General features: G+C 36.4%; 1 protein-coding gene across 2 annotated transcripts in view; it reads right to left on the bottom strand.

Moving 5' to 3' along the window:
- The window catches only part of rbm19 (RNA binding motif protein 19), a 216,903-nt gene that overhangs the window by 59,019 nt on the left and 133,301 nt on the right, over window positions 1-24,583 (bottom strand). For both annotated transcript variants that reach the window (XM_052032338.1, XM_052032340.1), the window contains exon 24: window positions 3,552-3,643. In XM_052032338.1, coding sequence (XP_051888298.1) covers window positions 3,573-3,643 — 71 coding nt within the window. In that variant the 3' untranslated portion in view covers window positions 3,552-3,572. The remainder of the gene's footprint in view (window positions 1-3,551; window positions 3,644-24,583) is intronic.

Genomic DNA, 24,583 nt, shown 5'->3' with positions numbered 1-24,583 from the left:
AATTTTGCATGATTGGTGTCCAAGGAAAGAATGCTAGGTATCCAGTTTTAAAGTAAAAAAATAAACTAACCCGTGTTAACCAAACAACACGTATATATCCCACATACATATAAATGTAGAAAATACTTTTCAATTCCCCCTTTGAATTCTCTTTTCCAAAATATGCTCATGTTTGCTTTAGTTCCATAAAGTAAACATGGAACTTAGCTATTGAAATACTTCCTGGGTGTTGCATATTTGGCTCTTAGATAAATCCAAGTATGCTGTTCCTGTTAAACTAAGATTTGCCATTCCAGGATTATCATCAATTTCAAGTTGTGCTGATGTAAAGACAGAGAATGATTAATGATTTTTAAAGGAATTAATTACTTGGAAGTTAAAATAATAAAATGTGAAGGAATATTTTTGACTAAAATCACTTTACTTAACTTGCCTTCCTGTTTAAATACATGGAAATAAATAATTTTACTTCTGCTGAATATATTTCAGGTTGTATTTCAATGGCCTAGATGTGCATCACTGGTTTTCCTTAACAGATCCTTTTGCTAAATTTGTTCTCCCTGCTCAACGACCTTGGCCTGAATTTTGCTAGGAATTACCAGCACTACTGCATGGAACTACTGGTATTGCTTAGAATGATGTCAGTAAGCTTCCCAAACTTCCAGGCTGAATTCCACGGATGACTTCCCAGTTGTGTGCCACTGCTTGTTTAGGTTCCTCAGCACTTACGTTGGAGAATTTGCCAGGTGAGACCTGATGTAAGAGCTGAGTGTCCATTTATCTGGATGGTGATGATCAGTATTGTGAAGAAGAGGTCAAGGGTATGACAAGATACATTTTTAAAATTGTTTGTTTTGTTTAATGATTTTAATTATTTGTACATTTATGTTTTAATTCACTATTTTCTTTCATTTGGAAAGTTAATAACTCTAAAATGTTTTAATTATTTATTTTTCTAACACACATTAGATGTCATTGTTAGAGGCTCTGCGAAACTTTGACAGTTCCACTGACAAAGCTGGGTGGGACTTTGCCAGCCTTTTCTGGCCCATCCACGTTTTCCAATTACTTCAGTCACGTCTCTGCTACTGCTCAGGGTGTTGTGGCTCTGCTCACTTAGGCCACAGGACTCGGCCTTCTGGATTTGGAGAAGTTAAGCTCAGAAGAATGGGGAATGCAAGTGGCTGCTCTGGATAGCAGTTCCTTCTAAGGACTATCTAGCTTTTTATGTATTAAGTTTAGTTGTTACTTAATATAAAGACCTAATTTGAAAAATCTAACTGCATTTTTACTAATATACAGCATGAACTTTATGAAAGGCATCTAGGTAATGTACACAAGTCAAATCATTTAGAATTGGGGACTGTAAAAATCGGGGCAATATGGACGATGGAAGACAACTATATTGAAAACAGCAACAGAAAAAAAAATGACATGCTGAAGAACTGCAATGAAGATAGGACAAATGTGGCAAGTGAAATATATGCATGAATATATATATATATATACACACACACATACACACACACACACACACAGAAAGGACAAGTTTGCAAGCAAATGCAGGTTTGATATATTCTTAATAAATTTGAACAGAAGGGGCCATACATTGTATGCATAAAATTTTCAATAATTCTGATTGCAGGGAAGAATTCTATTTTCATTTAAATTGCTTAAAAAAGTTAAACTTTAGTTCAACGCTAAATCCGATTTCAACGTCAAACATAAATCCTGATGTCACAAACCATCAACTTCACCAATTATGCAAATAACTGCACAGAAAATATCAAATACACGTTTTTCTAGAGTAAATCTGGCTGAGAATTGATTAAAAAAAACATTACATTGTGTATACCAACAGTAGATTTGTGTGTTTAAAAATAAAGGAGGACTTAAGTGAATGTCTCAACCATAAAAGAAGCTAGACACCTTTGTTCAAGAGAATACCATATCTTCAAATTATCTGCAATGATAGATTTGAAATGGATACCAGTTTGTCATTGGAGACATTCGCAAATATTCAAACTCTTACAGTTATGGTAGCTGGTAAACCCAGGGACATTTCCATAGGCTGATCAAGTCAGCACTGACTTCATGCATCAATTTAGTCACTGGGAGACCTACTCCAGGTAAGCATAAACCCATAAGTTAGTGAAGTGGGAGGTCCTGGTCCTGGAAATTTTGACCCATTGTTTTATAAACCAATTCAGAATATAAATTGTTTTGTTCAGTCCACAACAAATAATGCTGTAAGCAAATAATTTTATACTGTTGACAAATGCTGCCTGACCCACTGAGTATTTCCAGCATTTTCTGTTCTTATTTTAGATCTGCAATTTTTGCTTTACAGTTTGACACAGCACTAGCCTTGGCCCAAGTCATTACAGGAACTTTTCTGCATATTCTAGTTCTTATTAGCATCAATTTTTTTCCCCATTTATTTTCAACAGTTCTAGATCCTGAAAGAGTTGATGGCCATTTTTCTTTTCAAAAGCACATTGTTAAGGTGTTCTCCACAGCTGATATTCCTGTCAATATAACAGCATGGCTAATGACACCAGCTACTCTATTTGCAAATGTACAACTTCAGGCAAGGAACAGATGTGTGGTTAAACAACAAAAAAAACAAATCTGCTATTTAAGTTATGTTGCTGCACCATTAGTTTTGTGTAAAGAGGATCTTGCTGTCTGGTTTACCCCTGAAGGAATTGAGTTCCTCTAAAGGCATGGTAGATACAAACTAAATTCACCACAAAAAGTTAAATCTAGTTTATTATAGTCAAAGAACCCTTAATAACTATCAATCAGTAACATGCAATAGATAATCTTTTGGTGCTGAAAATCAGCCATTATTTGTATGGGGTCATTTTCCATATACGAAAATGCAAATTTAAAATTAAAACATTTTTTAAATTCTCCCTTGTAAGCTTTTCTCCCCCCATGCTCTTAATCTGACCTTTCTCTTACTTTTATTTTGTGTACCTGATTTGACACTGAATTTGCACAATTCATTTACACTTTTTTCTTGGTCTTGGGCTATTAATTTCAGAGTTTTATAAATCTGACTGTACAGCGTATGCAATCAAATCAGTTCTCAGACACCATTTCCCTCGCTGTGACGTTAACACCAGCACTTCCAGCATCTCCCATGCAATCATTTAAAAACCTAAACGTGCAAGGGTAAATATAACTAATGGCAGATGCCACTGAATGCCCTGCATTAGCCAGCTATGACCTATTAACAAAATATCACAACTACCATATTCTACATTTTTTAATCCGACTTCAATAGCAAGTAAACTTTAAAAAGTCAGTTTTAGCCATTTCCCAAGTAGTTGTAAATAAAATACTGCTGGCAAGCCAACTTCAGCATTCCCTTCCTTGAAAAAGGGCAACTTACTTTGTGCTGCATTTATGACTATAATCTGAGGTACACAGGATAGTAAAAAGTCATTTTATCCACAAAGAGTTAACATTTTCTTCCAGTAATATGCACTTTGTACAACTACAGAATGATTTTGAAACAAAATACAGAATAAAAATGTACTTACTTTCAAAAGGATAAACAGTGACTAGTCTTCTTCTTCCATATCATCCATAATTTCATCCAGGATTTCTACCCGTTTCTTCTTATTTGGAGAATCTATTGTGAATGAACACATAGAAAGAATAAAAAGAATTTAATAGAAGATATGAATTTGAAGACAATCAATATGCAATAATTAGATTTGATTAGCCCCCACACCCCCATTTCTTGAATTTCATTTGCTCAGCAGTAATAAATAGGCCATCCATACAATAGGCTGGGAAATTGGATTTTGGGAGTAGTAATAGTGGGATGCCTAGAAATAGAACAGTAAGCAGCAAAGCATGAACTGTCTATCATTTACATCATTAACACCAACAATAGACTGGCATGCTCCTGCAGATGAGCAACTGATTAAACCAATGGCTATTAATGCTAGAGCACTTTGATAGATTTAGATTTTAAAGGTGAAGGAAAGGAATGAAAATTAAATACATACAACTAGGTTTCTCAATGTTTAAGTGCAGCTTCAGTACAAGGGTCATTTTTGTGAAATTCTTAAGAGAAAGCTATTATTTGGTTATGATGTTCCTGTTCTTAAGTAACAAAATTATGCAGGGCTTTTTTTATAACTGATTATCTGCAACAATCACGATGTCTCATTTGGAGTAACATTGTGAATAATCTTATAAATAAACATTCAGGTAATTTATAAACGGCATCCAGTTTTCCAGTTGTTACATTTCCAATCAGTAACTACAAATTATTATGTCAATTATTTTCTTTTATTTGGTAATAACTGAATTTTTAAAACAAGTAGGCAAGTTAACAAAACTTGAGGCTGCTCCACTAAAATGCTAATGGAAGGAAAAGATTGCAGAAGGATATGCAAAACAGATGCAAAGAAATAAATCAGATGCGCAAATATTGCTGCATATTGAAATTATAATACACAAACCATCCCCAACATTCTTTTTTAAAATAATACATCAGTATGTTTTATGAAATGAGACACAATGTCTATTAATAGACTATAATACAAGGACTGTATAGAAAATTCATTCTTAATTTTTTTTTCCATTTATGGCTTGGCTTCTTCCTTAATTCATTTGACACAATGGATGCTGTAAAGAACAGTGCAAAAAGGCTTCAGTTTTTAATACAAGCTTCCCAGTTCCAGCATTCAAAACCAACTAGCATTGCTATTATTGAACAGTCAGTAATTATTTGTGCATGAACAAGACAAAAGCAATTCCCAGCATGCTATTTTGATAAAGGAACATTGTGTCAGAAGAGCGGCAGATAGTATGGCACTTGAGAAAAATTTAATCAGAATTTAGTACTTTTTTGTTACTGAATAAAAGGTTTACTTATAAACAGGTAGTTTTATAGCTCAGGTAGTTTCTATTTAAGAGAAAGGGTGGTCAGATAGCATCTTTTGTTTAAAACTGAGGAAGCATTCTTAAATTATTCAGGTAACAATTATTGTTTAAAGATTGGGAAGTACTTAAGCATTTCATTTCGGTTAACAGCACTTTCCCATTTGTAAAAGTCATATACAATCTTTGGTGAAAATCAAATGTTTCAGCGACTTAAAACTACAACAGACTTTGAAAACAACGAAATGTCACTCAGTGGTATGAATAAAGACGTAGAAAACGATTTTAAAAATAGCAAAGGTGAGAGTGATACTTAGTGTCAAAAAGGATGAGAATTAGGAAAGAAATGTATAGAGGAGAAGCAGGCAGCAAATTTAAGGGAAATTCAATGCTTTGCACAATTTTTTGATATTCAAGGCCTTTAAACAACTCGATAAAACAACCAAAAATAGAGTTTTCACAATTAATTAAATGCTATTATATTAATCAATTGATTGTTGGAAACTACAACAAAGAGTGTTACTTAAACCATATGTTATGTACTGGTTGTAGTCCAATAATATATTCTATCATATAATTTACAATGTCATCACATGTTATCACTTTAATTCATAGCTTCTTGATACTCAGAAAGCATAATAAGCAAAATATGATAGAAAAGTTAACAATGCATATTAACGTGTGACGTGACAGTATCCATTTTATCAGTTTTAAGTTGATGAATTCTATACTTTTACACATACAATGGTTGTCAAAATGTCAAATTTATTTCAGGTAATATTGACTGTCAAGGATCATAGGGCTGCCACAGTAATCAGTTATGATCTGCATTTTCAGACCCACAAAAAATAGTCTAGAATTCAAAGAAATTTCATTCAATTTTGCAAAATGTTGAGAGCATTTAATTAAGAAATTAGAAAGACCTGATTTTTGATAGGCACTATCTACCTTAGAACCTGGACTTTAAACATCATAAATCGAACTCTACAGAGTTTCTGTAATATCACAAGCTTCTATAGACAGGTCAGCCACAAGTATAGGAGTGTACGTTCCACTGCTCTGACATCACTCTTGCCCGTGTCCTGGACGACACAGTTTATTTCTGCGTGGTCCCAAGCACAGTCTTTTGCTGGGAGGCTGGCTGCCAACGCATAGGCACAATGCATTGCTTCCCCTAGCATAAGTGGCCAGCTGCATCGAGACAGCTTTCACAGCTGGTGAGGCCTGGCTTTTGATCTTTGATATTCACAAACATTCAAAAGCAATTAAAATATTGAAATGATTATAAAAATTAAGAATTAAAGAGATGATTTTCCAAACCTTTTGAGAGGGTCTACGATTCTTTTAAACTGCTTTGAATACAACCACTTAATGAGTGTACTTGGTACCTCTTCCCCTTTTGCAATGTCATACGAGATCAATGAGCAAGGTATGAAAAACAACACTTCTGCCTGCATTTCCTTTCAACTTCTTCCTAATAAATTGTTAGGTCCATTTTCATCCTGGAAACTGCCTACTAAAACTGACAACATAGGAAAACAATAACTTTAAAATAACCAACAGGGCCCAATTATGTAATTCCCTGTAGAAAGAAGAATATCAATCTGCCCAACAACCCAAATACTTCTAATTCACAAGCTCCTGCGTCTGCTATTCAAATATTGCTGAACACCTGATCATGATGCACATTTGTACTTTTCCCCTTACTTCCCATCACTATTCCTATGCTAAAATTGTAAGGGTAGACACAATGGAGAATATGAAGAAAAATTGAAAAGATATCTGTGGAAGAAGTCAATTCTTGGAAAATTTTGGAAACAGTTGAGTCATGTACTTTCCTCCAGTTTTGCTGCTTTTGTCACCAAATTCAAAAAGTCTTACCCAGGTCAACTTGAATCCATCTCCTATTGTGAGCTTAGCTTGTCATGGCCTTCCCAATGTCTCCTTATCCAAGACACTACCTTTCAGTGCTGCACTGTGCCAGGCTAATCCCAATATTCACACCTGAACTTGGAATCTGGAATTTTATGCCAACATCTCTCTACTTTTCTAAATATCTTTCCTCCACTAAGACTTTCATTAAAGTCTGCTACTTGGTTATCTGCCCTCATATCATATATGGCTCAGCATCAGTTTTGCAGACAACATTGCAATGGTATTTTGATTATGTTAAAGGTATTATATAACTGGAAGTTGTTATTTACATATACAACATTAACAGCATATGGTCTTGACTCACCACAAACATACATAGATATTCACAAACACTAATAGATATTGGCATTTTACATGGTATAATATTCCGGCCCTTCAAAACTGCAAGCACAAATTAATTTGGTGCATAATGACACATTAGGCATTACAGAGACATGGCTACAAGACAATCAGGACTGGGAACAAAATATGCCAGATGAGAAGGTCAGTAGGTAAAGGAAAATGGTCAAGGGAGGTTTCGTTTGGTGATTAAGATAGGGCCATTTCAATTAAGATGAAAAAGAGGAATAAATAGGTAGTGGAGACTGTGATTAGGATAGCCTAACATCCAAGGCTGGGAAATTACCAGAGTCAATAATTAAGGACTGAACACTTTAAAATGTTCAGTTGTGAGAGAGGCTGCATCAAATTGTAAATAGAAGGTCATGATTAACACACGATTGATTTTTTTTTGAAGAAGTGGCAAATGTAGACAGGGGAATGAGTATCTGTTGTTTTATATTGAATTCCAGAAGGCATTTGAAAGAGTCCCTCATAAGAGACTGTTAGCCAAAGTAAAAGTGCCATGAAATCAAAATTTTGACTAGAAATCTCACGGACACCAGAAGAGACAGAATAAAGATAATGGGAATATACTCAAGTCAACAGAAGTGATCAGTTTTGAAGTGTTCACTTCTTAATTATAAATTCTGGTAAATTCCTAGCATGGTTGCTTTGGGGCAACCCCACACAGCATTTATAAACAACCAAATGTTTGTTGTTTATGGACCAGAAAGTACTGTGCATACCTTAGTTTGCTGATGACACAAGGATTGGTGGCATAGCAAGCTATGTAATGGAAGCATGAAAATAGCAAAGTGATCTTAACAAATAAAACAATTAGCAAAGTTGTGGCAAATGGATATCAAAAAATGCCAATTTAAAAGTCAACCTCCTTGAACCTAAAATAATAGAATACACTATTTTCTAAATTGTGAAAAATTAGGGACAGTGGAGTCCAAAGAAACTGTATCAATGCACTTAGATTGTCAAATGTTACGGATAGTGTAGAAAGTCAAACAATCCAATTGGCGGCCTTTATATAAGACATTGAAGACAAAGATTACAAGGGGATAAAAGTTATTTTCTAACAATAAAGAGTCCTAGATGACATACAGAACAAACCAGGCAATTCTGGGTATCAAGTTTCAGGAAAGATTATTTTATTTATAATTGGGATGCAAATATCACTGGAAATGAAGGATTTAATTCCTAATTACCTTTGAGAAAGGAATAATAACCTGCTTCCTGAACAACTGCAGCCCATTCGGTGAAAGTTATCCTATAACCCCAGTTCTGAGCCATTTAAAGAACAGTAGTGCATTTCCAAGTCAAAATAGTGTACACATTGGAGGGAACATGCAGGTTCTAATGTATGGTGCCCTTTTCCATCTAGAAAGTACAGAATCATAGAAATTTATGGCACAGGAGGTGGCCATTCAGCCCATCATGCCCATGTCAACAAAATGGAATTTTGGTGAATCTCGCTTCCTAGCCCTTGGTCCACATAGTTGCAGATTATGGGTCTTCAGGTGTTCATCCAGTACTTTTTAAATGTGGTGAGGGTTTCGCCCTCCATGACTCTTTTAGACAGTGAAATCAAGACAGTCACCACTCAATTTTTTCAACTCTCCTCCAACCTTTTTACATTTAATGTAAACCAAAGACCCCTGGTTACTGATGTATCTCTTCCCCCACCCAAAGAATACAACTCAACCTGGACATTCTCGACTCGTATCTGTGATCTGTGGAGTCCTGGCAATATTCTTGTTAAGTTCCTAATTTTGCAACTCAGGATCTGCAGCTTTTCTTAGATATTCAGACCCTTTGTGTAGTGTGGTGATCAGAAATGCGCGCAGTACTTTTAATTGGTGCTTTATGTTTTATACTGTTCTAGCATGAGCTCCCTGCTCTCGACTTCTTATGCCTCAGCCAATTAAGGCAAATAGCCCATAATCACTTTATCCAGCTGTCCTGCTATCTTCAGGGCTTTGTGAAGATGCACACCAAATTTCCTGTGTTATTTATCATGCATTCCCTTGCTTTTTTGCCCTTCCCATTGCATTCTCTCTCACTTCTCTCGATTGAATTCCATTTTCCATTTAACTGGTCCATTGATATCTTCTTATAATCTAGAATTCTCTCTCTCCCTCTCTCACACACACACACACACACACACAATCACAGTGCCAATTTTGGTATTATTGTTCAAGTTCTTAATTGTGGCTCTTACAAGTCCAAATCAATTATGAGAAGCAAGGAGCCTAGTACTGAATCCTACAAAACCTCACTGTCCTTCAATCACAAAAAAATCATGTTGATCATAAACACTGGCTTTCCACATCTTGCCACTTTCCCTTGGATACCATGGGCTTTTGCTTTCTTACTCATATACCATAATGCTACTTCTTACTCGTATAACAAATGCTGTAGTCAAATCCATGCATATTACTTCAAAAGCTCTATCCTCATTGATGCTCCTTGTTATGTCCTCAAAAAATTCAATTAAGTTAGTCAGATATGAATTTCCCCTAACAAATCCATGCTGACTGCCCTCGATAACCTGTGCCTGTCTAAATTCTGATTTATACCCTCCCTTAGATTCTTTTCAACAATTTGCCCGCTACCAATGTCAGATTGACTGGCTTATAATTACTTGGTCTATCCTTTTCTCCCTTCTTAAACCATAGCACCACATCAGCAGCCTTCCAGTCTCTGGAACTATGTCTGAAACCACAACATTAAAAAAAATTATAGTCAAAACCTTTGCTACTTCATCCCTCGGTTCTTCTATGGGTCTGAGCTGTGAGATTTCCTTTAAATATACTTAACCCCTTCCTATATCTTCTCTATCTCTTTTTTATCCTTTCCAATACTTCACATTATTTCTCCTTAATGTCAATGTCACTATTATCCCTTTCTTCTGTGAAGACAGATGCGAAATATATTTTTTGGGAACTTTATATAGAATTTCCATACCAATATCCATTATACCAATATCCATTGGTACAGTATGGAGAATAAAATCTGAGTATTTGAAACTGGTATTGATATATTCCAGTCTCTTGTGTAACAGTATCTTACTTTTTACAAGATGGGCATTGATTTATATAACGCTTCACATGTGTTATGGAAGGTGGTTTAGTAAATATAGGAATAACAATACCAGGACCCTCATGGGGCAAAAGGAGGAAAATGAAAAGGATTGAATAGGGTCAAATATTTGATATGTTTTGCAGAAAAAATTTCTGAGGTGTTGTGAAAGCTGGAAAGTCACAATGCAGAAGGAATGAGTAGAGATTTCATGAGGGCCAGAGAACATTACCTCATATGCAAGTTAATTTCAGAAAGATGTTCAATTAATTACCCACAGGACCATGAAACCATGGAAAAAGGTGTGATGCTTCTGGCTTTATTTAGATTGGACTTCACAGTGACTTGACAATAATCTAGCTGCACTTTTTGAGTTGGATTTATTCAATTAAAGAACATGTTCTTTCACATCTGCAATTTAAGCACAAGGTGCTGCAGAGGATAACTAACAAAAGATATCCATGTTAAAAGGAAAATCCAATTCTTTGTGCCTTTCTTTTTATACTTCCATTCATTCCTTCAAGATGTTGATGACAGTAATATTATACCACAAAAACAGTAGTATGGGCAGGTAGGCTAAGCCCTTAGATATCTACTGTACTATTACATAACCTTCTTGGAGCTGAAAACCTAAAATTTATTCAACCTTCCATTATACAGATATACAAGGTCAGACACATGCATCTTCTATACATGGCCTCCAAAGATTGAAGTTCTCCTTTACATCTCAAATAATCAAATTGGATATAATATTTATTAAATAATGGGTATAGAGACGAGTGGTCTACAGACACAAGGGACGGCAGATGCTGGAATCTGGAGCAAGTGCAAACTGCTGGAGGTGAGGAGGGGTGAGACAGGGGCTGGTGGGTGATACTTTGAACCAGGTAAGGTAGGGGATGATTGACAGATGGAGCCAGGTGGGGGAAGGTAGAGAGAGAAGCTGGAAAATGATAAGTGGAACCAGATAAGGGAGAAATGATGGGCAGACGGAGCCAGATGGGGGAGGGGATAGGAACAGTTGGCCAAGAGAGAAGAAACCAAGATGGATGGGTGTGTTGGTGATGGGCAGATGGAACCATGTGGGGAAGGGTGATGAATCTAGGTAATGATGGGTGGGGGGAGGGAAGAAAAAAAAATCAAAGGGAGAGAGAACTTAGGTGGACTGGTAGGAGGTAGAAAGCATGGGTTACCTGAACCTGGAAAATTCAATGTTCATACTATTGAGTTGTAGGTTAGTGGGCTATTGGTTTCATTGATTACTATCCTGCATTGGTTGGATAGCCTCAATACCAAGTCTTAAAATATTCCTTAGTTTGTTTCAAAGTAATCCAGAGCTATTTCAAGACTGGTTACAAAGTGTGTGTCTTCCATTTTCCCTTCCCGTACAGTACCTTTAACTTTGCCACATTAATTTGCAGCTAATATCACATCTGTCCACTTGCTAATCTTGTCTAACTCCACCAGTAGTGATCCCAACACCAATCTCTGGGACACTAACAAAGTACTTCTTCCTCTGACATATTTTCTCTAACAACTACATTCTTTTCTTCAGTCAATTTCTTATTCATTCCAAGACAGAAACATTGAAAAACAGAAGAACGTCATTCAGACTTTCAAGACTTTTCCAATATGCAATACAATCATAAGTGACCCTCTATTTTAATATAAAATTCTGCTCTCTCCCCCTGCCACTTGATGGTTTGTGCCTAGAAAGCATGTTCTTAAATGTATTCAACAACTTGGTTCCACAACTTTTGTGGTGGAGAATTCTTCAAGTTCAGCACCCACTGAATGCTCTATCCCATACCGAGGCCATCACTCAACCAGGGAAAACATCCTTGTTCCAACCAGCCTATTGAAACATACATTCCAAAAGGATTTAATAAGATTTCTTCATTTTTCAAAAGCTAATGAATAGAGGCCTGGTTGCCCCAATCTCTCCTAATATGAAGGACTCTAAAGAATACAGCATAGCAACAGGCCCTTTGTTCCACTGAGACTACACTGACCATCAAGCACTAGTGCTAATCCTACGCGCTCATTTTGTTCTCCCCACATTCTCATCAACTCCAGAGATTTTACCACTTACCTATACACTAGGGGCAATTTACAGTGACCAATTAACCTACCAACTTGCAAGTTTTTGCAACATGGGAGGAAATCTTAGCATCCAGAGGAAACCCATGCAGTCAGAGTGAGAACGTGCAAGTCGCACACGGATGGCACTGGAGTTCAGGATTGAACTCGGGCATTGAAGTGGTGAGGCAACAACTCTAATAGCTGCACCACTGTGTTGCCCCAAACGAGATCAAAGCTGCATACCATACTCCAGATGTAGTCTCAACAAGGCATTATATAATTGTTGTGTAAAGTCATTGTTGTTGAATTTTCACAATTTTAATTATGACAAATGGCTTTTCATGTGGAATTTCAAAGTACCTTTTGGATATCAAGGCATAGATAATACACTGCAAGATTTCCTGCAGTCCACCTGTGATGCTATTTTTACTAAACTGTTACTCAGGATTTTCTGACCCTGAATTCATATTATTTGCTGCTTTTTACAAGCATTACCTAATTAAACTGTTATACATGGAAATGGAATCAGCCCAATGAGCCTGTTTGCAGATCATACCAAATATAGGGCTTCAATAGCCATTTCTATTCTGCAAGCCCCCAGTAATTCAGTCAATAATTAAGAGCCCCTCCTATTTCTTTTAGTTTGTTTTTCATTCTTCGGGAAATATTATCTGTCTCAGGATTTTAGCTTAGGGCCCTTTTAACCTGGAAAGAACACCCAACTCATAATTGTGTCATAAAAAACAGAAAATACTGGAAACACTCAGTGGAAAGAGAAACAGACAATGTCTCAGCTGAAGATCCTTGTCAGAATTGGCAAAATGGGAAGACAAGTTGGTTTTAACTAGCAGAAAGGGTTGGGGAGGGACAGATAGGACAAAGAGAATATCTCTGATAAGTCCAACAGGGTTTGTCGTTGTCCTGAAATATTAAATTTGTTTATAATTTTGCAAGTTACCTGTTTTGGAGGACCTGTTTTTCCTATTTTCCTTAGTGAAGATATGGAGAAAAATCATTTATTTTGAGTTCCCGCTGTTTCAAAACTGCTAATTACCCCTTTTTTGAGTTACCACCACTCATTAAGCACCTAAACTTATCCTTTCCTTATATTTACTTGTATTTAAATTCACTTGGCAAAGCTCTTCCAACTTTTAGCGTTTGTATCTGTTCTCGGTGCTTCTTCACAAACAAAAGCCACTCCCAATTAACATGCACCAAATTTAACTGTGATTGTGGCCAATTTGCAATCAGAAATCATGTTCGATTTCCATATATTTAATATTTTTTTCTAATTCACTTTCTTGCAGATTGTGGCCAAATGCTCAATACTGAGACAAATTATAAACAAACATGAATATGCTCTGAAATGTGATCTTCTAATGAAAGTCAAACTGAATGGCTGAATGGAAGCAAGCCTCTAGCTGATTTAGACCCTAGCTTTTCCCAGGGTCACTGGTTCAGTTTGGGACCAGGGATGTGGGAGGGAATGAATTTGATTAATATACTAATTTGCCCAAAATAATTGCCAATAAGTTGGATCTAATTTCTACTCAGATGACCGACATGGAAAAATGCTGGTGATATCTCCCAGCTGCATCCTTTTCTTGGGTTTAGGGGGCTGTTAATGCCATTTCCCCATTCCAAAAACGGGCACAGTTGGGAGCTATCACCAAGGGTTTTCCTGTCTATAGTCTATGAAACAAAGGAAGTGACTACATCAGCATGGGCTGATGAACACCAAATGGAATGCACCGAGGGGTCCACCTACTGAACATAGTAGGAAGTGCAGCAGGCACATTTCTGGACAGCAAACTGTGCATATAGTGCCTGCAAACTACCAAGGAATCATGGGCAGACGACCAACTGGATGATCCAACTGATGGGAAGGATTGCAAGAGAAGTTAGCTCCTTATGTGGAGCAGACAAATCACATGACAGATGTGACAATTGACTTATAACAGCTCACTCCTGGCATGCAGCCACCGTTAACTGAGTCCTGAAGGATGCCTATTGAGTGTGCCCTCACCCTGTTGGTTTCACTGATATGTGCACTGAGCAGAAGGTTCAGAGTCTTTCCACAGGAGTTTCTTGCAAACATGAGTACTGTAGCGCAGCAGTTAGGTTACTGGATTTGCAGCTAGCATTCTGGATTATTGTTCCAGAGACTCAAGTTCAAATCCCATCACGGCAGCCGTGAAATTTAAATTCAAATAATTAAATAAATCTAGAATTAATGCTGGTCTCTGTAATGGTTATTGTGGAATTACTAGATTGTTAAAAAACTGATCTGGTTTGCTAATGTTCTTTAATGTAGGAAATCCGCCATCCTTAAACAGTCTGGCCTACATGGAACTCCAGACCCACAAATGTGGTTGACTCTTAACAGTACCCTCAGTTCTGGAGACAATAAAGTCCAGATTTGCCAAAAATAAAGAAATATCCGAAGAACAACGGCAAAAGGCTGGTGCGTTCCTGAAGGATGAAGAAGACATGCAAATAACGTTGGGGTAGATAGGGCAATAATCTTGCTGCTCTGCTAAGATCACTTTTTAACACCATGGCTTTACATACATTACTATTAATGACCTCCCAAATCCCTCCTCTCTTCTTTTTGCAGAGGTTCCCTTACAGAGCTAAAGTTAAGTTCTACTTAGACAAGCCACACTGCTACCACTAGTGTCATGGAATGCCATTATTGAAATTGAATGTAGAAGTAGGAGCAAATAGTGATCAAACCTTGATTTTCACTTGAACTGATTTCACAAGTTTTGAATACAGACAATTGATATTATATATTGAATTTGCATTTTTACTTATAAACAATGTTAATCCACTCTGACCTAATGTGTGAAATCAGCTCTGAGACTAATTTCACAGATTAAAAAATATAATTTTCTGTGATGCAATTAAAATCCAACAGATGTAAAAATTATAGTAGATGCTAGTGGTTTAATTAAATAAGCAGCCAACGTGTAATTATTTAAAGTCAAATGGAGAAAACATGAGATGTGAACCTCAGTATGATTAAAAAAGAAACATTGTTGTACTTGACGTGTAAGTTTTTTTTAAATCAATGCTTAAGTTACAGCAGAATGATGATAAATAATGTGTAAATGTTAGAAAACACCAATAAAGTATAAATTAACTCGACGGAACAGCTTTGAAGAAATGCATTTTGCATTTATGACTACAGCTAATAATGCATTTTCAGCCAATATGGAACAATGTGAATTTGTTCCACAATACCCTGGATATTGCTCCTTTTTTAGGTTTCTTTAATTCTTTCCTTAAAATTATCTTTCTATGGCCTCAAAGGCAACTAAGATGATCAGAAATTTCTTTAACTATCCTAAGTCAATGTTTCCTGCTGAGCTGCAATCATTTCCGCTCAGAGATCTACAGGCCATTTTATTGGTATTCCATCTCAAACTTACGACCATATTTTGTGAATGGTTAGTGCTGCTGCAGTAAATGAATGAATTTTTAAGAATATTCTTTTAAAAAGAATCAAGATTGCTCAATCTTATTCAGAATGCTACGTTAAGCAGTTTAAGCTTGGATAAAATACGTTAATATTGTTTGGTTTTTCATAAATGTGGTAGTTTTTTGTGCTATCACAGATGACAAAGTGGATACAAATGGTTCCATTTTTAAATGGTGGTTTTGTATTGCTTCAACTCTGTATCACAACTGAACTCTGAATAAGGTCTCCAAGCTATATTTAAATTTCATATACATCTTAACTACTTTGTAATTATAATATTCTGAGGAGGTAATAAGATAATTTGAAGTGCAGGTTTATAATATTGAGCATTTTCTACGAATTTGATTATTAACTAGACCCACTCACCCTAACACATCTGTAAGTTATATGCACACCTTCACTGGAAGTAATGTACAGCAGTAAACCACAAGAATTTTAGGGTTGTATACCCAAAACATTATTAAGAGCTTAACAACATGGAGTAAAACATTGATCTGTGCAAGTTACTTTCCAATGACAGTAAATTCTGCCATCATCCAACATTATACTTGGGAATCTGTACATAGAATTCTACATTCTCACCATTCTTTGGGCAAAGTTTCTTCTGAATTCTCTATTGGATTTGTTGGTGACTATCTTATGCCTTTATTTATGTTCTTTTCAACAAATGGAACATTCTCTCTGCATCCAATCTATCAAACCCTTTAATAATTTTAGGGTTGAGCTCAGCCTTACTTTCTCAAGAGGCAAGAAATCCAGTTTATTGGCCCTTGTACCTTATTTGTCCATCTGCACTGCACTTTCTCTGCAACTGTAACACTCTACTCTGCATTCTGTTATCGCTTTACCCTTTGTACTACCTCGATGTACTCATCCTCTCCATTGCCTCTATATTCTTCTCATTGTATGGGGCCCGTAATTGTAGACATAGTCTAAGTGTAGCCTAACTTGGGTCTGGAACGGGTTTAGAATAAGTTCCCCACTTCTCAATTCTGTCTCACTGGAAACAAATCTCGGTGCTTGTTTTTTTTAAATAAAAGGCTTCCTAGTCTGTGATACAGCTTTTAATAACTGATGCATTTATACTCCAAGATCCTTTTGTTACTCTACTCCTCCTAAACTCACAGCTACCAAGTAACAAATGACCTCTCTTTTCTTCTGACCAAGACGTTTCATCTTGTATTTAGTGATGCTGAAATTCATTTGCCAATTATTTTTCCATTCTGCATGTTTATTAATGTCCTCTTATAAATTACTGCAATTCTCCTTAGTACTGGCTAACTAAAACACCCACACACCCCAAATCCAAATTTGATATCATCTGCACATTTAAATATTTTGACTTTGATTCTCGGGTCTAAATCATTAATGTAAATTCTGAACTGCAGTGGTCCTCCACCTATCCTTGTGGAAAACCATTATCCACTTTCTTCTACTGCAAATAGCTACTCCTTACACCCACACTCTAATTTCTGTCCTTGTAATTCATTGTCTCTGGTTCATGATTCATTTGGTGATAATGAGGGATTTTATCAAAGGTCTTTGGAAAATCTAGATAAAATTGCATCTCCTGCATTATTATCTACACTCTTAGTTACGTCCTCTAGTGTTACTGGTGGCTCGTGTAACACTTCATTGGCATCACTGAAAACAACAACCATTACGATTTGTAGATTGCTTTGAGAGGGAGATAGAATGGAGAAAGGATATTGGGTGCAAATTCTAATGCCCAAATTCAAGTAATTGAAGCCATCACCACCAGCACTGAGATAAAGGGTGTACAGATGTACAAATAGGCAGAATTCAAGAAAGAAGATTTTGTTTTAAGTTTGGGGGAATTGGAGGGCTAGAGAATGTTACAAAACTGGAGAGATGTTAGGTTATGAAGGGATTTGAATACACTAATAGGAGTATTATATTTAAGGTATTGGTGGATTAGTTAACTGATACATAAGCAAGGTCACAAGTGGTAGGTCAATAGGATAAGGATAGGCAGAATTTTAGATAAGCTACAATTAACAGGGGAGGAAGGAGTAAAATCAGGCAGGTGAACATATGAACTGCAACACTGGAGGTGAGATGGGGTGTTCATAAAGGTTATACAGACTAAGGGTGCAAGAATGAAATGTTACAAAGGTGGAAACAGGCAGTCTTTATGATGGAGAGGAGTGGGATTGGAATCTTGGTTCAGAATCAAAAAGGATGCCGATGCTTTGAATATCAGATTGAACATCTAATTCAACAAGATGGTGGCTGGAGAGGAGACAGAATTAGTAGCAAGAGCCTGAAGCTCATGGCCAGAGTCCAAACACTGAAGCAAGTTGATGATCATTTTTGTGCTCACGCTTGCAAGTGTGACTGCAGGGAAACAGCTGACAGTTGAGAGTGTAACATCAACAAGAGTAAGCTCTACATAAAACAAGAAAACTTCAGGCACCAGCTTAAGATGTTTTAGGAATTAATCAGTCCAATGGAATTTAAGAGGAATGAGAACTTAAGTATTAGACAACTGGATTAGACGTAGAATGGGAAGCATCCATTTAATAAAATGTAGCAAATGCCATCTTCAAATTAACTCGGGATGCATTCATGGGTTGTTTATTTTAGCTGCACCAATGGAGTTGGAGAGATTCTCTTAAGCAGCAGTGATGCACTGCAACCAAACTTCCGAAGAGAAAGAAATACTTTCTTTTAGAAAACCAAATCAATGCAATTGAAATGTAGAATAAATTACTGATATTCTTGTGTAGCTTCTTGCTTATTTTAAAGACTATAAATTTGTTTGTAAATAAATCTGGACAGCTGGTGAACCTGTTTGATAGTGCAATATTTATTGTATGAATTGACAGAGAACATAATGGGCACCCTTTACATTCTCCAATTTAAAAAATATATAACAATCAAAATCAATTATTAAAACAGGACTATGTTAAGTTATTGGTTATAATTATTAAAAATGAAACCTTTCTGCTTTTGGAAATCGCCAAGCTGTTTATACAAAAGATGTGGAAGTTTGACCCATAACTGTAGCAACCTAATCAGTCCCAAGCCAAGACTGCTCCTAGACAGAAACATCACATCAGCTATTTCCATGCCCATAGATATTGCTGACAGAAGATCATCTCCGTATTGTAACAGGCAAATCACTTCTTTGAGCAAAGCAACAATATACAAAGTTGGCTGGAGGCTGTGATCCTTAAACTGTAACAATTTATAGAACAAACATATGAAAGTGACATTGAATAACAACACCCTTTTCAAATTTAGGAACAATAACACAAGGAAAAATATCATGAATAGGAAACAAAGACAGAAGACTAATTGAATTACTGGCTTGAAATTTCTTGGATTGCCACTGCCAAAAACTTACACTGGTAATTACACAAATCTCTTTGACAAACTTGCTGACAGAAACCTATGAAATGTTCTACAAATCGAATTAGCATATCCTGTAACCTGCAAATGGCATAAAACCCAGATCCTGGAAATGGAGAAAATAATAAGGGGCTACATAGAATGTTGGTAACAATATAAAAGGGCAGTAATAAACTTCAATGCTCTAAGTTACGTTTGTCTGTGGCATCTTAGCCTCTCTCTTTTTGAAAATAAAAATAAAAATATTACTTCCAGCATCTTGTTATTAACTCACATTTTTAGAGCTGTCATCCAAAGAAAAGGGGCACCCAGAGCATTCAGTAAACTGCTGCTTACATTGAGAGTCAGAGTTTAATTCATGAGCAATGAACAGCTACAGCAAAAATAATGTTCGTGAATGATGAAAGTGGTGCACAAGATCAATGAAACTGGTATAACGTTGGAATGATATAAAGCCCTTACACCAGGCTTCTAGAACCCTTTTGTACTCAAGATTAACAGTATACGGTCACAGCTTTCGTGTACATTTCCAGGAAACTTCAGCTCATTTACTTCCTTAGCCAAGGGAGAGGCAAGAAGAGGCAAACATGAACACTGACAAAATGACCAGAATGGAATCTCAGGAATATATTAGTGAATAAAAGAAATGGAATATACTTGATATCATAATATAAATAATTATGGTAAAAGGTAGATAGAATCATAAGATGGAATACCTAAACACACAGCCAGTAGTTAAGCACAATAATACAGTTGGGATATTTGGATATAATTTATATTTTCTACCTTTACTACAACAACTTAAACAAAAAAAAACAAGCCCCTTCATACAGGTACAAAATAAAACTAATGACAAATAAAGGAGCATAACACTAAAAGTTAGAGCTAAGCTATTAAGGAGTGACAAAAGGAAGATTTCCTTTCCACAAGGGATGATAGGTGTGTGGCAAGATAAGTTAAATGGGCCGAATTAGATTCCTATAAGAAAGTTCTGAGAGGAGGAGAGGCAGTGGTTGGGGAGGGAAATCAGAGTGTGGGCAGTTGAAAGTACATGAAGGAAAGACAAGGGCTTCATAAAATGCCAGCATCAGAGAAACATACAGCTTCGGTGGGGAGGGGATTGGATTGATTTACAGGACTACAAAATGGTACCGAGGCAGGAAGCAGTGAAGCTGTGGGAAGGTTTGAAGACAAACTGGGCTGGAATGGAGATCAGTGAGGGCAAGGATGAGTGTGAGGAACCAGTGTGGGATAGGACATGGATAAAAGAACGTTTGATGAACAGGAATGAGGAAGAGGATTGAAGGCCAACACTGGAAGGAATGACGTCTGGAGAGTGAACTTTTCAATATTAATTGGTTTAGGCAAAGGTAGAGGCTGGTAATATTACTGACGTGGAGAAAGGAGTCTATGTGATGGAAACAAGGTCAGCCAGGATGCCAAGGTCAGGAACATCTGGATTGGCCTGAGACAGTAACCAAAGAAAGGAAGGAAATCAAAACCAAGGGTAGAGCTTATAGCAGAAACAAAATGTAATGGATTTTATCTTTCCATGCTTAGCTAAATTAAATTTAACCCTTTCAAAACTGGACAATGCACAAACAATGCCTTGCAATCACAGCACAAAGATTGTGATTTGGTGTGTCATTTCAATGATGTAGATGTAATGAAAATGAAATAATCAGCTATATTTCCAAGGCCCTTATAACCAGATACAATTTAAATTTTTACTCCTTAATTTTCCCCTCCTGTCCCAACTTGAGAATATGAAATAGCAAATGACCATTAATTCTATCAAGCCTGCTCTACCTTTCAGTAAGATGAGTAGTCTTCTACCTCAACCTCACCTTCCTGTGGCATTTCTTTCCAAACTATATTCAGACTCAAGTTCATTCAGTGGCATTGCAACTCAGACTGCCAGGTTAATATATAACACATACCCTATAATATAGTCACTGCAAATAATAAACTTATTTCTGAAGGTGATGACTGGATTATAGTTCTAGCAATTCAAGGTTTTTAAGCTGTGATGATAGGTGTCAGGAAGATATCCATTTCTGACATACATCTGATTTACACCCGAATCTACCCTTATTTAGTAACCTACATGCGTCAGGAACACGTCTAACCTGGATGCTAGTTGGCAAGGAACAACGCAAGTTTTCTCCCTGGGATCCCTGATGAATCTGGCATACTTTATGGTCAGTACAACTTAATACACATCAAATTCATTATATTGACAGCGGTAAAAGATTTGGCAAAATATTATTTTCCAGGCAAAATTACTGCTACTCATGGTAGACATGTCAAATGGCCTAGAAATACTAAAGCAATCAAAACTTTGCATGAAAACCAAGTATCACACTGTGGTCCAATTACAACCCTAGGATACTAAGAATTAGCATGAAGAAATTCAGTATGTTTGAACAAGATTGGTCTCAGGTTGTAGAACCAGCACGTTACTCAAGAAAACCCCAGGAGTGCAACAAAACACAGAGTAGGATGTGAGAAATAACAGAAACACAGAAAAACGTCCAAGAATTCGAAAAGAAATCCAAAAACAAAGGATGGAGAAATAATATATAGCAGAGGTGTTCAGTGATAGATGGGCAAGTAAGCAACAAAGAACTAATATAAATTTGTTATTTTTTTGTTGAAGAGATATAAATTTATTCAACACTTACCATAAGTGAAACCTTCTGGCAACTAAATATTATGGTTAGTAATCCAATTACAACATACCAGAGTGTGGAAAATCAATTGCAAGTGAACACTAAACCAATGATATATATCACCATAATGACAAACTATAACAGGAAAATAAATCTTTAGGAAACTACTATTTAAGAGCCTATGCTCACTTTTAGAGGTTCAAATAGCCAATACTGTTGGAAATTATGAAATATTTCACTAAAACTGTAATAAAGTAAATTCAAATTAAAGGAGGGATTGCAGACCACTCATCATTTGACCCCTTTATAGACAGACACCACATTTCACACATTCGGAGTGACAAGGATTACATTGATTGTTTACCCATTGTTTCTCAAGGGCAAGATATAATCGGGAAAACATACTTTTGCAGCCAACAATAACGGAAATGTTATTAAATTACACCATTTATGGCTGCGTACCTTATTCTGAACTCAACGGACAAAACCTGCATTGATTAAATTAGATGAAAATAAAGGGGATTACAAATGTGGAAAAGATGGAAAATGCTGTAGATATAAAATAAGTTTCTGTATTGGGCAGGCACCTTCTGTCAAAAGTGCTTTTAGAATCCTGGGTTCCAATATCTAGGGGTACAATGTGCTGGTGATGATAAAAATGGAGACACAAGAGAGACTGCGGACGCTGGAATCCTGAGCAAAAAACAAAGTGCTGGAGGTACTCACGGAGGCAAAGGGATGGTCAACACCTCAGGATGAAACCCTGCACCAGCTAGGTCCCTCCAGCAGTTTATTTTTTTGCTGACTATAAAAATGGACTGTAGGTTGGCAACAGCTCAATGGTTTGGATTTTGCTGTCACATTTGCTACGACAAATGACAGCAATGTCTGGATTTCAGAAGATGCACTATTCAACACAAAAATACTGATGTTGTTTATGATTCAGCAATTTACTACAGGCTCCATTTGGTGGCTTTGTCCTCTGCAATCAAGGGAAATGAGAGAACTGACCAAAAAAGAAACATTCATTTATATCAAATATCCTAAAACCTGTTACCAATCTCAAGATAGAGATTTTAATATTGTACCAAACCACAATAACAGATCAGCAAACTTCTTGATCCCACAACTAATTTTATTTACGTGAATTGTAATTGTTAGAGTCATACAGCATATTTCAGCAACTCCATCCATTCTGACCATCAAATACCCATCTGTAGTAATTCCATTACTTGGTCCATAGCCTTCTATGCCTTGATGATGTCCAGATATTTCTGAAATATTGTGAGAGTCTCTGCCTCCACTACTCTCCCTGGCAGTGCATTCCAAACTCCAACTCCACTTTTTATCCTCTAGATCAAAAAATTCTTCCTTTTATTCCCTTAAAGCCAGTTTATCCAGTCTCTCCTCAGACCTGAGAAACTACATCTCAGGCAATATCCCAGTGAATCTCCTCTGCACCGTCCCCAGAGCAATCACGTCCATTTGTATACAGTGGCGGCCAAAACTACACATAATATCCCAGATGTGGCCTCAATGTTTTTTTAAGCTGTACCGTAATACCATACGTTCTATGCCCTGGCTAAGAAAGGCTAGCATCCTGTATGCCTTCTTTATCACCCAATCTACTTGTGCTGCCACTTTCAGGGAGACATAAATATTGCTAAAATGTTTTTAAAAACAAAAATATACACATTTTAATTTTAAAGTACTCAAACTGAAGAACAATATGTATGAGAAACACAGCACATTTTGATTTTAAATAAGTTATTTTGCAGTACTTCAGTTACGACCTTGTTTTATGTTTATGCTACCAATAATTATTCTGTAAAATGCTAGGGTCATGCTTTGCACATTTGATGTTTTGATCACCAGCCGATTGCAGGGTGGTTTAAATTAAAATGAGGTCTCCACTTAGAAAAGGAAAACATATTTTATCTTCAATGATAAAGGATCTAATGTGTTTCTAGGACATGTTGTCCTTTAATTCAGTACTTGGAGATTTTTTCTTTTCTATTTAATTATCAAACTTTAGCCCATTGGCATTATACCTTTTACTGACTTAGCTTTTCCCATTATTTGCTAGTCTATCTCCCTCTGCAACCTGGCATGCATTTTTTGTTAAGTACCTCGGGACATTTTCTACAGTAAAGTTGCTACATAAATGCAAGCTGTTGTGCCACATTAAAAGGGATATGAATCAACCAAAGAACGGCATTCATAGTCAATTTCATCAACTTTCAATCTCTTTTCATGTCAAGAACTTGGGCATGTGAAACCATTGACTTGATATCAACTGTGCTAACGTATTTCTAAGTGCCAATTTTCTTTGTGCACATGGAAGACACAGATTATGCTGAGGCTTTACTACCATCATTCAATCCCAGACCAAGGATCCCTCTTTTGGTGCAGCAATACTTTCCCTGCAATATGGGATCCATTATCTATTGGTGCATAGTTTTTATAAACAGTTTCATTTGATAATTACTTCTGCAATTCAGGTTAAAGATGTATTTTTGATGAAATCCAAAGATTTTAAAGCTACAGTGCAAATGGAGTTCTAGAAGACTACACAATGAAAAAAAATTAAAATGGTTTGATTTGAAAATGAAAATCTTTTGCAATTTTTAATTAAATCCTTCCACCACTGAATAATTTTTGCAGCTTTTGAAACTCAATACTATAAGAGAAACTTCTTATTGGCACAAAGCCAAAACTC

This window comes from Pristis pectinata, chromosome 17 (assembly GCF_009764475.1).
Source record: "Pristis pectinata isolate sPriPec2 chromosome 17, sPriPec2.1.pri, whole genome shotgun sequence".
NCBI classification, from domain to species: Eukaryota; Metazoa; Chordata; class Chondrichthyes; order Rhinopristiformes; family Pristidae; genus Pristis; species Pristis pectinata.
Note: the sequence above shows the minus strand (reverse complement) of the source record. Positions and strands in the feature narration are given on the sequence as shown.